The 12,992-nt window shown below is 38.0% G+C and overlaps 1 protein-coding gene across 1 annotated transcript; it reads left to right on the top strand.

Annotated features, from left to right (window-relative positions):
- The first annotated feature begins 265 nt into the window (after positions 1-265).
- On the top strand, positions 266-12,378 carry LOC106169220 (O-acyltransferase like protein). The gene is made up of 18 exons (XM_013548622.3): positions 266-896; positions 1,364-1,519; positions 3,621-3,720; positions 3,979-4,075; positions 4,237-4,333; positions 4,770-4,860; positions 5,184-5,410; positions 5,678-5,758; positions 6,163-6,333; positions 6,923-7,016; positions 7,352-7,450; positions 7,664-7,829; positions 8,268-8,347; positions 8,811-8,918; positions 9,141-9,258; positions 9,685-9,871; positions 10,376-10,518; positions 11,210-12,378. Exons 1-18 carry the CDS (start codon positions 500-502, stop codon positions 11,318-11,320), a joined length of 2,523 nt encoding a protein of 840 aa, XP_013404076.2. The 5' UTR covers positions 266-499; the 3' UTR covers positions 11,321-12,378.
- The last annotated feature ends 614 nt before the right edge of the window (positions 12,379-12,992 follow it).

Genomic DNA, 12,992 nt, shown 5'->3' with positions numbered 1-12,992 from the left:
TTACCAATTTCAGGTCACAATTGCGAAAAAAAGTTGTTACGTCAATTGGACAAAATTATCATCGAATTCTTCTCAATGTTTACTTTTCCTTCTATGGTGAACTATAGACCATTGTGAAATGTACACAGGGTTTTTAGATAAGATACAGAGTGATCCAAAATGGTTTGCACGTTTGCTAACAATGTGTCATATACGGGTTGAGTTTGCCCGTGTCCCATGTATGTATGACGCAAAGACCAATTTCTTTTTAAGCACTGCGTATGTTGCTAAGTTTAAATCCGACGTAATGTTCCAAACCCTTTCAGATTGACATATTGCACCTCTGTCTCAACGGGCTCCATTAGTTGCTTGTGGTGTTTTGAAATCCTGACGAGGACAAACATCGATCAGATCGATCAGAGGAAGACAGGACTCCAGACGTCGCTATCCGTTCACTTGTGATTACTCCATCCAAATTAACACACCTGGTTGTTTTTCTATCCAATTTTATATCCAACCCATGATGAAAGGCTGGGTCGCCGTCTTAGGTATTTTGGCCGTCTCAGCCACTTGTTTCACCCCGCTCGGTGCGCAAAACACAACTGGCATCGGGAGTTTTCTGAGGTCGTTCGTAAACCGGGAAAATATCGTTGGAGTCCTGAATAGTATCCAAGGAGATCTGTCGCCCCAACTGAAAGCAATTTTCCAGCAAATAGACACAGATGCCATTGCCACACAGTTGCTCAACCAAACGGATAGGATTTTTGCGGAGCTGGACCGCAGTAATTTCACTCTGTCCAACCTGGCTGACTTACCCGCGGCCCTTGGTCAAATCTTCGCTCCCGCTGGAAACAATGGCAACGCTGCCCAGAACGCGAGCGTCCAGAACTTTCTACAGAACATATTGGGGGCACAAGGTAATTATGATCTAATGTCATATGGAATTTAACATGCGTAGAATTAAGCCAACCTAAGCTAAAAAAGATAATTAAAAATTCGCGGTCGAATCTACATGTTTGTACTCTTTTCGTCAAAATGCCATTCGGGATGTCTCGAAACATCATTCAGAAATACTGGAATGAATATCATTCATTTAGCATATTCCTCTTTTTTAAGATCAATCTTTCAGTTTATTGTGAATCATCTAAGAAAAATATGAAATTAACGTTTAGAGAAAGACCAAAGTCCTTACACATTTTGCAATTTTCCCCGCTACTGAATACCTGTGCATTGCTCGCCTAAGAGTGATTTCATTGTGACAATGTATCATAATTTGAAAAAAAATCTTATTCCAACGTCAGCGATTCGTTGTTTTAAGTAGCATTCCTCTTTGCGTCATCATTTATTAAACCTCAATAAACCATTTTTATTTTTCAACTCACAGCGCCAAACATCGACACTTACAGACCTCTGATGCAGGAAGCGCTGCCTTTGCTTTTGGATCAGGTTCCCGGCATGCAGTTGGTCCAGGGTCAGTGCAAGAAAGACATTGGCTTGTTACTTGAGGGTCTGCTTACTGGACAGGCGTGGGCTATGAACAGTGAGTATGCTTTGTAAATAAATTAATTCATCAATTTGTCATTTCATTTATCTGTCCATGTATTTCTTTATTCATCATGGTGTGTACATCTAAAAGACCAAATAGAAAAAAGCAACAGTAACAGTTCTGTCAAAAGTTGATATGAGAGAGAGAGAGAGAGAGAGTGCATGTAGTCAGAATTTAATCAATGCATAAGAAAAATGTGCATATTTATAATTTCATAGTGCTGATGAAGTTACACAACGTCTTACACTTTTTGAATTTATCTTCACTTTATTTTACCTAGCCCCTTTACAGAGCCGTGTTATTGCGCAACTCGCATGTTTTATTAGACACTGACATAAGATCTGATTTCAGTCCTTTTGTAACAAAATAGATGTTCCATGAGATCATGACTGATACGAACTCTGCATCTAATCACAAAAATAAATGCAATTTGAGTCATCGCAGAAACAATTTCGTTGATTACACAGCTATTACAAATCATACATGTATGTCAAGACGTTTTCTGGGACATGCGCACTGAATGCTAGAGTTGCATTTGGACTCTGGTACTTGCATGAGGACCGTGGGCCAACATGTCCATGGGATGAAAAATTCTCAATCCATTTTCACATCTTGCGGCACCTTTTTTTTTCGCACCATTCTGAGATATTGACTATATTTTGGGTGTAAATTGAACATTTTAAACATAGCCCACGTGCTCGTCACTGCCAGTTTACAGGATCAATTTTGATTGGTCCAAAAATTTGCGAAAATAACGTAATCACACGTTAGAACCAGTGAAAAAGGTTGCTGATGCCCGACAAGAAATAGCACCGTACAATGACAAAAGGGGCATATAATCAAACGTAACAATATTACAGGATTGCATAGATTTTTAAATAAAAACACGATTATCTGGTTTGGGCACTACTCGCGATCGACTCGGGGTCTGTTTCTGTGTAGAAATGCGCCTTGAGATAAGGACGGCCGCGCCCTAGTTGCCGGGGTACTAGTGTATGTACAGATAGGATTAGGTGCTCTATCTATTCATTTCTTATATACATCCTAATCAAAGACTGACCCAAATATGTCATGTCATTGTGTAACTTTTTCCGTCGTTATGAAAAGGGCCAGAGGTGAAGGAATTTTTGGTGAGTCTGCACAAACTTCGGTCACCGCGTTGGATCCTAATTTTGTCTGGTGCCCTCTTTTGTTACAAATATCGCAATGTCAGCCGTTGACGATATACATACCCATTACAAAAATGTCAAGATGATTACACTTGTATTATATGAATTTTGATAAGGCCGTAACTTTGTGATATCTTTAAAGTACTTGAAGTGATAAATATTATGAGAATGGATCATGAAATGGTTGAAAGGATAAAATTAATGAAACAAATGACTTGAACAACTATAATTTGGCTAATTTCATATGGTGTTATCTAGGACTGGGAGAATTTTATCTTCAAATTATTTTTAGACTGTGTTATAACCCAGGGGTTAATTAATGACAGTTAAGTTATTTATGTTTTGTCATATTGACGTATTTCCAGTGTGGTGTCATAAAACTCAACTTAGTTTTAAGAGGCCTGTGTTTATTTTTTTCTTGTGTATAATTTTCAAAATTTAATGGCACTAATTTGTATATTAATTATAATCTCAAGCTTTTGAATATTCGATATAGTGAAGGCCTCTTTGCAACCCTACAAATGAAATTCGTGCAAATTTGTTTGTAAATGATAATTTTTGCTGACTCGTTACATCATAATTTCTAGGATGATGAGTGTTATTGAATATTTGATATATTCTTTTATACTCAAGGTCATGACATTTAATACAGGCAAAAATTTGTTATATTGTTAAAATTGTTAAAATGATAAAGTTAGTGGAGTTATATAATTAAAGGAACCTTGTTTGGGCGAAATTGTTTTACACTTGTTTCTTGTTGAAGTTTGTGGTACACTGGGAAAGAGGAGACATAAGTAGCCTCTTTATCAAATGCAACTGAAGTTTAGAATCTACAAACAAAAATTTAAAAATGAAGTTCCTGTCCCCCGCCGACTTTGAAGGTCAGGTTTGTCAACCTTCAGTACAAGTGTTCATTATTTTTTCAGTGTTTGACTCGTATGGTAAGCCACCTGCTGGGATATTGTACGGAAACCTCAAGTGGCTTGGACAGTACGATGAATGTATGCGAGTGGAGGCCACCATTCCGTATGTATAAATATAGAAATAGTTAAACTTGGGTTGTATGTGTGCTCTTTTTGAATATAACTACATTAAAATTACCGATATTGGTTTATGGCGATGAATCGACCACTTTCACTTACTGGTAGGTATCTTTTTGTAGTTAATAATACTACTCTCTCTCGACCTATCTCTAGGTTTCTCAAACACACACACACACACGCGTACAAACATGTACACACTCACCTGTTACGATTTACTATATAAGTGTTTTGAATTATCCAGAAAGGTTGGCTTGCAGAAAATCGACCAGCACTTCAAGGGGGAGTATTGCAAAGCTTATATCAAATTTCCAAGCGGAGTGGCTGCAGGAGCTGGAGGGGTAAGAGCTTTAAAGTATACTGTCTCACCTTGTCTTACCTTAACAATTAACCTAGCAGTATTTAAATACATTAAGCCTCTCTAGCACGTGAAATTTCAACATATGTAGAAAGGGAGTGGCGAATTGTACCCATTCATCAATCTATGTAATATGTTTTACAGAATGCCGCATTGTTGATGGGAGGCGATCAATTTATTCAACTAGGGACGTGTTTTCCAGACTCTTGCACATCAGCTGATATCACGATGTTCGGTCAAGGTACCAGTAATCACATACTAAGCTGTTTTATTTTAGTTTTTCTTAATTTTACATTTTACTCTACACCAACATCACAACATTTTTTTCATTGTATTCGCCAGTTTTGGCAAGAAGCATACTAGTACATGTAACTCGGCGGAATGGAAGTTTACATGTAGTTCAATCCATGCGCATGTTGCATACATATTTGAGATTATAATATGTTGTATTTATTTATTTATTTATCATTGTGATTGTTCAATCTTATGCAATTTCATCTGTCATGTACATGTATAGAAATAGACTATCAGTTTATAAACGCGCCTCACAAATATGAATATTAACTCAGTACCCTGTGACTTTCCCTTCGCCTCGGGCCTATCTGCAGGTAAATATCAAACTCATGTACGATTTTTTTTTTTTTTTTTTACAATAAATCAATTATCTTTTATTCCAGCTTTAATGGGAAATACTACTTTCCCAGGCGCCCAATGTGAAAAGTCCAAAGTTCCCAAACTAAGCGAAGATCCAAAGGCAATAGCATGCATGTGAGTTCTAATTTTTACGGGAAAAAATGCCTTTTATCACATTGTTATGTCTTTTATATTTATTTTATACAACAAATTATTTGAATGGGATGTTTGTAATACCTTTGAATGTTTCGAAGAATACTAGTATATTACAAATTGTCTTTAGTAGCTGTTTTCTTATTTAAAACTCATCGAATTAGCCTGCAAAAGCGCCATACTGATACCGTACAGGTATACTGTAGTAAACATGTTAGTAAGAATAATTTTGAATAAGGTCAAAATTTTCTTAAATAGTCCCCTACTACAACTTGCAGTCATGTACCTTCATGTTCTTTTCCCAGAGCTGTCGTCTCCGTTTTCGCGTTCTTTCTCGTGGTTGGTACTTTGATAGAGGGTTTCGGAATAGACAAAATATTGACCCCAGCAAAACGCTCACATCAGATTGAAAACTACGTGAACGGCTTCAGTAATGGTGGGTTCGTCATGGATACGGTGGTACCACTGAAAGAAAAGAATGGGCACATACCAAACGGAAACGACAGTCACGTGCAAGATGTCGACACTAAAAGTAGGTCAACCTTGATCTATAACAGTAGAAACACATATATGTCTATGTATAGTTTTAATATTTTGGCAAAGCATAGGTTAAAAACTGTGAAGTTATATAAAATATTCTTTTCTGAATCATGTATATGAAAGTTCAACTGTTTCAATACTGGAGTTTAACATCTGTATAGTGCCTTAATATGCATGTGCATGTAAAAGTCGAATTCTCATCTGCGTTCTAAAAAGTGCAAGTTCATAATTTTCACATATTTAACACGTGTATTTGTAGGCAATGGTGAAGCGGTTGGGAACGGCGTGAGTGTGAACGACGTGGTGGTCTCTGAAAAGACGAAAGTTGAAGAACCACAAGGTAAAGAAGAAATTTAAAAAAAAATTGCATAATAAAGGGTGACATTTTGGTATGGGTTTATAAATAAGATTATGTTCTGGGCCTTAACACATTTGACATTTTTTCTGTCACCCACGTACCCCGCTCCTACTAGTATGTGTGTATCTAATTGTCCCCGACTCCTTGGGCCGTGAATTACGTAGTCAATTTAAACAAGGATGCAATATACCCGGCCAGCACATTTATCGTATACGAATTATTGCACCACAAGATGCTTTAAACGTTTGGATCATGAGTAACCCTGGAATGTGTTGTGACATGCATACGCCTAATAGTGCTTTCAGTGTGAACAGTGGTGATTTTTAGTACTTAATACTGGTCATTCGGAATTCCTAACACTACCAATTTTCTCTTCTTTTTATCAGCTCCCGCTCTCGTCCGCCTGTTCACGGCCTTCTCTCTGTACACCACTCTCCCCAGACTACTGAGCACTCACCAAGGAAGTGCCGCCATTACCTGCCTCAATGGCATCCGAGTTATGAGTATCGGATGGGTTGTGCTGGGGCACACGTATTCTTTTGGACTGGGCAATGTCGGTGAGTATTTGAATTTTAACGCCAGATGGACTTTAAGTAAGCTATGTACAGGTATGCTTAAAGGTAGACTCCGTGTGTTGGAAAATCCCGAAAATGCTTATTTTTGCCTTCTACAGCTTCTTATAAAACCTCACATACACACAGGAAAATCCATTTTGGCGGATATAGTATTCGTGAGAAAGGTCGCTTACGTTCTTCATAATTTACTGTTTAATTGCTCTAATGGTGATACATCTTGTTTTGTTATATTTTCTTTGATTGTTCTTGTATGACACACACGTACATTTACTGTTTGTTGTAAAATTAAAGTATAAATGTAAAAAGAAAGAAATGATATCGTGGAGACCATTAAGGAATCGACAAATTAGTAAGATAGAAATAACTCTGCAAGGATGTTATATGTATCTGGTATCAAGATGTGGGACGATAGGCGGATAGATCGCGTGATCGAGGATTTTGAGGGGACGAAAGGAAATTTGCGCCGTAATTGATGCAAATGCATAATACTGTTTTTTTTTCTCCTCAGACATTGCATTTATTAAACCATAACAGAAGAAAGAAATTAAAGACATCAAATGGCTTATTTCAGATAACATTGTCTTTGCCTTTGAGGAAACGAAGAGGTTTTCATTCACCGCAGTAGGCAATGCCTTCTTTTCTGTTGATTCGTTCTTCTTATTGAGGTACGTAAGCTGAGTGAGGCCAGTCGTCTAATCAGCGCATGTTCTCACCATAGTGAACACCCTGTAAAATATTGCCAGAAACTTAACACCAAACAACCGCTAAGAAGTTGCCAATTCACTTTATTTCATTTATTTTCATTAAAATTCCGTCTCAAATTAACACTTGTGATTTCATTTATGGTACGTGTATTTACATGTAGTTGTATTCAGATACTCTATACTGCACTGCATTGCTTTAAGTATGCTAGTATTGCTTTGTGCTGTGTCAGCGCTGTGTACATTTGAAGTAGTTTTTTATTTCACTTAACCTTCACTTCTTATTCTTCACATTGCAGTGGTGTCCTTGCGGCATATTTGTTCCTGAGACAACTTCGCAGAGAAAACGGCATCAGACCGAAGACCATGATCATGTATTACGTACACAGAATTATCCGGTGAGAACGTTTACTGGTACCTACTTATACAATGTTTCGTCTCTACACCCTTGATCCATCCCCATTTTTGGCTGTCTTCCGACAAAAAATAAGATGCCCGTCAATGTAAGCTTGCAAAATTCTGACCGTCTTCCGGAAGACCCAGAAGGCGCCCACCGTCCGCTCCTGGTATTGTTCTGATCTCCCTGTCACTGCTGTCTGCGTCTTTTCCAGGCTGTCACCTCTGTATTATATGCTGACGTTTATCTATGCCACGCTGACCATATACATGGGAAGTGGGCCGATGTGGAACGGTAAACTCCCCGATGGTGAATTCTGTGCCAACAACTGGTGGACTAACCTCCTGTATTTGAACAATGTTATCAATAATAGAGAACAGGTATGTGGTCATATAGTGCACCTTTGAATTTGTGCAGTACTTGCGATTTAGTGCGTGACTATTCTTAATGACACATTTTATTTAATAATTGATGTGTGAGAGCAGAACTTTTTCGGCGTAAGTCACGTGAATGGCGCATGCGCAGTAAATGTCAAAAGTTAGAAACGAGATCAGATGGTAAGGATAATAAATAGTTCATTCATAGTATCATGTTAGCACCAGTATACACCCACATGGGTAGATTGAAATGTACAAAAGATTTACGGGGGGTACAGTTATAAATACCAGTAAATACTGGTAGTGTATTTTGCAGTGATGTACAAGCAACATACTTCTAACTACCCAGTATCCATTTTTATTTACTATATTTATTATTGCCTATATTGTACTAATTGAAGGACCCACTTTTTGAATATTTCTCCTGATTTTCACTTCCAGTGTTTCGCCCTAAGTTGGTACATTGCAAATGATTTCCAGTTTTACGTGGTTGCTCCATTATTCCTGATCCCACTGTATTTGTAAGTGAAGCATTTTACTTTATTTAAATTATAGGTCATAGGTCATATTCTACAGTAGTGTACAAACGCGCAATAAGCATACTTGGTACAGTGCAAACGCGCAAATCCATACAACGTGGATGCACTTTGTTTCAATTCAGTTCTGTAGTTTCGTATGTTAATGCATTATATGTGTGATCGAAGCACTAGTAGAACTAAGTGAATAGAGAGAAGTAATGAAGTTCATGCCTTGTGAACGACTTGCCCGTGGGACGACTTGTCTGGTCACGTGACGACTAACAAACACAATGTGGGTCTCATCAACGTCAAAGAAAGTGCATTATATATCGTATATTGTATGCATGTATATTCCTTTTATTTGTTTATTTGTTTAATTATTTATATATTTATATATTTGCAAATTATGTGCAATGGGTTTCATCAATGACGCTCTCTTCTACTGATGAACTGTGTGCACTTTCAGGAAGCCCTTGATCGGAGTCCTGCTCCTGCTGTTGGGTTTTGTGGGGTATGGCCTGGCGGCGGCATTCACATTGGCCGGAATGGAAGGAGGCGTGCACCTGTTTGGCAAGTAAGACCTGCAACCATCACTTGTAAATCACCGTCCCGTTATTGGGGTGCATATTACTCGGAACATGTACATGTAGCACGAGTCACGGCCGGGGAATTCAGTCATATGCTGACACAATGTATGGTTTCAAAGGATCGTGTTAGCATATATATACATATAATTTCCTCGTAAATGTACCTGTATGTTCCCTATCTAGTGTCAGTTGACTTCATTTTATTTCAGTCCAAATTTCTTCGCCGACTATTACATCATTCCATGGTGCCGTATTGGCCCATACTTGGTCGGCCTCATGGTTGGATTTATACTGTACAAGACAGATCTTAAGATTAAATTCAATAAGGTAAGATAGCGAGAGTCTCCACATACTAATAGTTGGATCGAGTTTAAGTCTCTATGATACCATATGTACATAGGTCATCTAGTCTTTTTTTTTTTTACTTTAATAAGAGATTACGTTATTGGACCAGCAAAAGTCACCTGTATACTCTTTATTCCGACTTCAATCCGACTTTTTAAACGAGGACAACACAACACGTTTCTCTTAATTTGCTTGCAGTTAAAGATAGGAAGGGGTGTGGCTGAATAGTTCCCCCCGCCCTTCTCCTTACCCAAATCCGCCTGTTTACCAAGCCAATTTATGTAACCATTAATACTAGTTGATTTAGTCAGTGGCTTGTATCTTTTTGTCACCTTTTGAAATCCCGTTTCATTTTCATGATAACAAGGTTTAAGATTACAATGTTCCCCTTTATTATCACTTGTATAGTTCCTGGCTGCCCTGTGTTGGCTGGTGTCGCTAGGGGTCATCTTCATGGTGGTTTACGTCAGACACGACGAGACTCAGAATGGCCCCTGGGAGAAAGACGCCGTCATCGCCTACGAGGTGATCAGCAGACCGCTCTGGGCGCTTGCCTTGGGCTGGGTCATCATAGCCTGCGCCACTGGATATGGCGGTAGGTTTTTTTCTATAATTTATTTACTTGTTTGTTCATTTGTTTATTTGTTTGTTTCTTTGTTTATCTATTTATTTATTTATTCGCCTATCTTTCCATATTCATTCATTTATTCACTCATTCATATATTCGTTTCTATATTCATTTACTTTTATTTGTTCATTCACTTATCCACCCATCCATACATTTGTTCGTTTCTCTATTTATTTATTTTTATTTATTCATTCATTCAGTCATTTATTCATTTTTTTTGGTTTAGTCTTAATATCTCTGTATAGGCGAGGGAGCCAGAATTGGGCCACACACTTCTATCTATTTATCCATTTATTATCTGATGTATTTATTTGTTTGGTCTATGTATACCACTTTCTAAATCAAAACGGCTGTAAACACGTGGGGGCAAGGGGACGCAAACATTTTTTGCTGCCATGCACACTTACAATTTGCTCCCTACTCTCTTGAATATACAGTTGTAAGTATAAATATAAACTCCCTTAATTCCAGGATTTATCAACACTATCCTGTCCTATCAGGCCTGGGTTCCACTGGGGCGGCTTACCTTTGCTGTGTATTTTGTACACGTCTTCATTATCACGATATACCAGAGTACTCGTATTAATGATATCACCATCTCTGACTTTACAGTGGTAAGTTGGACATTTACAATTATCACGAAATACAGGGCACCAGTATATTAGAGAAATCACTGTCACTGACTTTACCGGTGTAAGTTAAACGCGTACAATCACCAAACAAACATTTTATTTATGACTTTGGCAATTGTGGTGAGCTAGAGTTGATGTGTTTTGAACGACTTGGACTCTTACAGCTGTTACACAGTACCTGTAGATAACTTAGGCTGTATTCCCAGAGCTTTTAGATCGATCTATCCCCGCGGGGAGTCTCACTAGATTACTGTCAGATAATCCAGCTTAAATGTCCGTCCCGCCTACTACAAGCTGTAAGGGGGTAATTAACTTTCGTGTCCGCTCGGCTGACAGCTATTTAGCGTTAACCCCCAGGGAGTTAGGTCGATCTAAAGTAGATCGATCTAATCTCTGGAAATGGGGTCTTAGTGTTTCAATTGTACATCAAGCAATATGTTTTAATAACTTTGATTCACGCATTTGCTACAGATGTTTTAAAACGTCAGACATGAACGTGTTTAATTATAAATTGGAGCAAGACTGGTAAAATCGAATCGATAGCTTGAGACCCGCCCCTTTCTAACTAGGAGCTTTGTAATCTGCGATATCATAACCTGGACATGTTCAAAAGGTGTTATATATTGTCTGTGTTTTTTTTTAGTTTGACTTAATTGTTTTAAATTCATTTCAGGCTATCCTGTTTACGGCCTACATCACGCTGTCGTACGTAGCAGCCCTGGTGGCGTCTTTGCTCTTTGAAGCGCCGATACTCGGCCTGGAGAAAATGATCCTGAGAAAGTAGTCCCTTCGACACGAGGCAAAAACGGATTTTAATAAAACTGTTGTTCTTCTGTTTAGTTTTTCTCAAATCTTTTTTTTTTACCTTGGTTGCACACGATGTACAGCTCTTGTGAAGTAAAAGTGTCTGATACAGGTAGTTAAATGTGCGAGTACCAATATATATATGCGGAAAACTTATTGTTATATAGGCCTACCGTTAATGCCACAAAAGATAAGGTATCTACCACTAAGCAGAATGAGGACTACTGGGTATCTTGAAGCAAAATACATCTATTGTAATATGCAAGAACCAAAAGGACTACCTAGTTTCATTTTTCTTGTGATCAAAATGTATTTGCATTTAATCTCACTAATCAGGCCCGTAGCCAGCAATTTCAGAGGGGGGTTCGTTTTCTGAAAAAGTGGACCTTTTACCATAAAATCCTCAAGTACATAGGTCAAATTTTACCCAGAGTGGACCTTTTCCCAGCAAAAAGGGTGGTTCTTTCGAACCCCCCGAACCCCCCCTGGCTACGGGCCTGCTAATATATATTTAATTCAGTTAAGTAGTATTCCAAGTAGTAATACTCAGGTAGAGTAGTATATAGGTAAATATTTAAGCGCATGAATTAAAGGATCACATTAAAAAGGGATAAATACATGGTACCCTAAAATTGTTCTCTCTTTTTACCCGTTACTCATCTATGTTGTTTGATTTAGAAGATTATTGACAAAGATACAAATCTAAAGGATTTATTAAAGAAAATAACATCAAAACGAGAAAATAAGAAAACGTGCATGTTCTCAAAAACCTAAATTATATAAGTTATGTGCAGTCGAAGAGTGAGTTCATGTTTTTTTTTTTTTCGGGGTGGGGCATCATGTATAGCAGGTTAACAGGAGATCTGCGTATCATAAAGAAAATTGTACAAATTTTAATCTGTGAAGCAGTTCAATAGTAAAGAAAAGCTGGTTATTACTCTCTAAGATGACAATACCTCTAGCTACGAGATTGGCAAAATAACTTCAGTCGAGTGCAAAAATTATCTGAGCAAATAAATTAAAAAGTAAATTAATTAATATCTCTTTCCTCGTCTGTCTTGATTTAAAATGTTGCCTTTATCTTGTTTTATTTCATATTTCAACCAACAACAGCACAGTTGCCTTGGGCCATCGTAGTAGTAAGGAATCAGGCTGAGGGTTACTATCGGTGGGTGGATTATGGGTGGATTGTTTGTCTGTTTGTTTGTTCGTCTGTCTGTCTGTCTGTTTGTTTATTTGTCTGTTTGTTTGTCTGTTTGCTTGTTTGTCTGTCTGTCTGTCTTTTTGTCTGTCTGCCTGTCTGTCTGTCTGTCTGTCTGCTTGTTTGTTTGTTTTTGAGGGAGGGGTTGCCCAAAATTTACTGTACAGGACGCCCGCATGTGCGCTTAACTGTTTGTAATGTACACCATTTAGACATAAAGAAATATTTGATACGCCTGCTTGAATACAAGGGTACTTAAGCGATCAAATACGGACTGCACGTCTTAGCGTAACTGTTTGTATACCCGCTTCTTGAAGCAAACTCTGCATGTGGTTATGACCGACCGTAGTTCAAGATGTCAGGTAAACACGTTATGGTTATGGTGCAGTTGACTGGAAGGGGTAGGATTGTTATATCATTCTTTTAAGATACAAATGCCATTTCGGTCACT

The sequence above is a fragment of the Lingula anatina genome, chromosome 9 (genome assembly GCF_051362555.1).
Source record: "Lingula anatina isolate TDL-2025a chromosome 9, LinAna3.0, whole genome shotgun sequence".
In the NCBI taxonomy this organism is placed as follows: Eukaryota; Metazoa; Brachiopoda; class Lingulata; order Lingulida; family Lingulidae; genus Lingula; species Lingula anatina.
This window is presented reverse-complemented; position numbering and strand designations above follow the sequence as displayed.

Coding starts and splice junctions, on each gene's coding strand:
- LOC106169220 (XM_013548622.3), top strand. CDS start 500: ATGATGAAAGGCTGGGTCGCCGTCTTAGGTATTTTGGCCGTCTCAGCC. Junction 5,759..6,162: donor GAAAGTTGAAGAACCACAAG/GTAAAGAAGAAA, acceptor TCTTTTTATCAG/CTCCCGCTCTCGTCCGCCTG. Junction 9,259..9,684: donor TTAAGATTAAATTCAATAAG/GTAAGATAGCGA, acceptor TCACTTGTATAG/TTCCTGGCTGCCCTGTGTTG.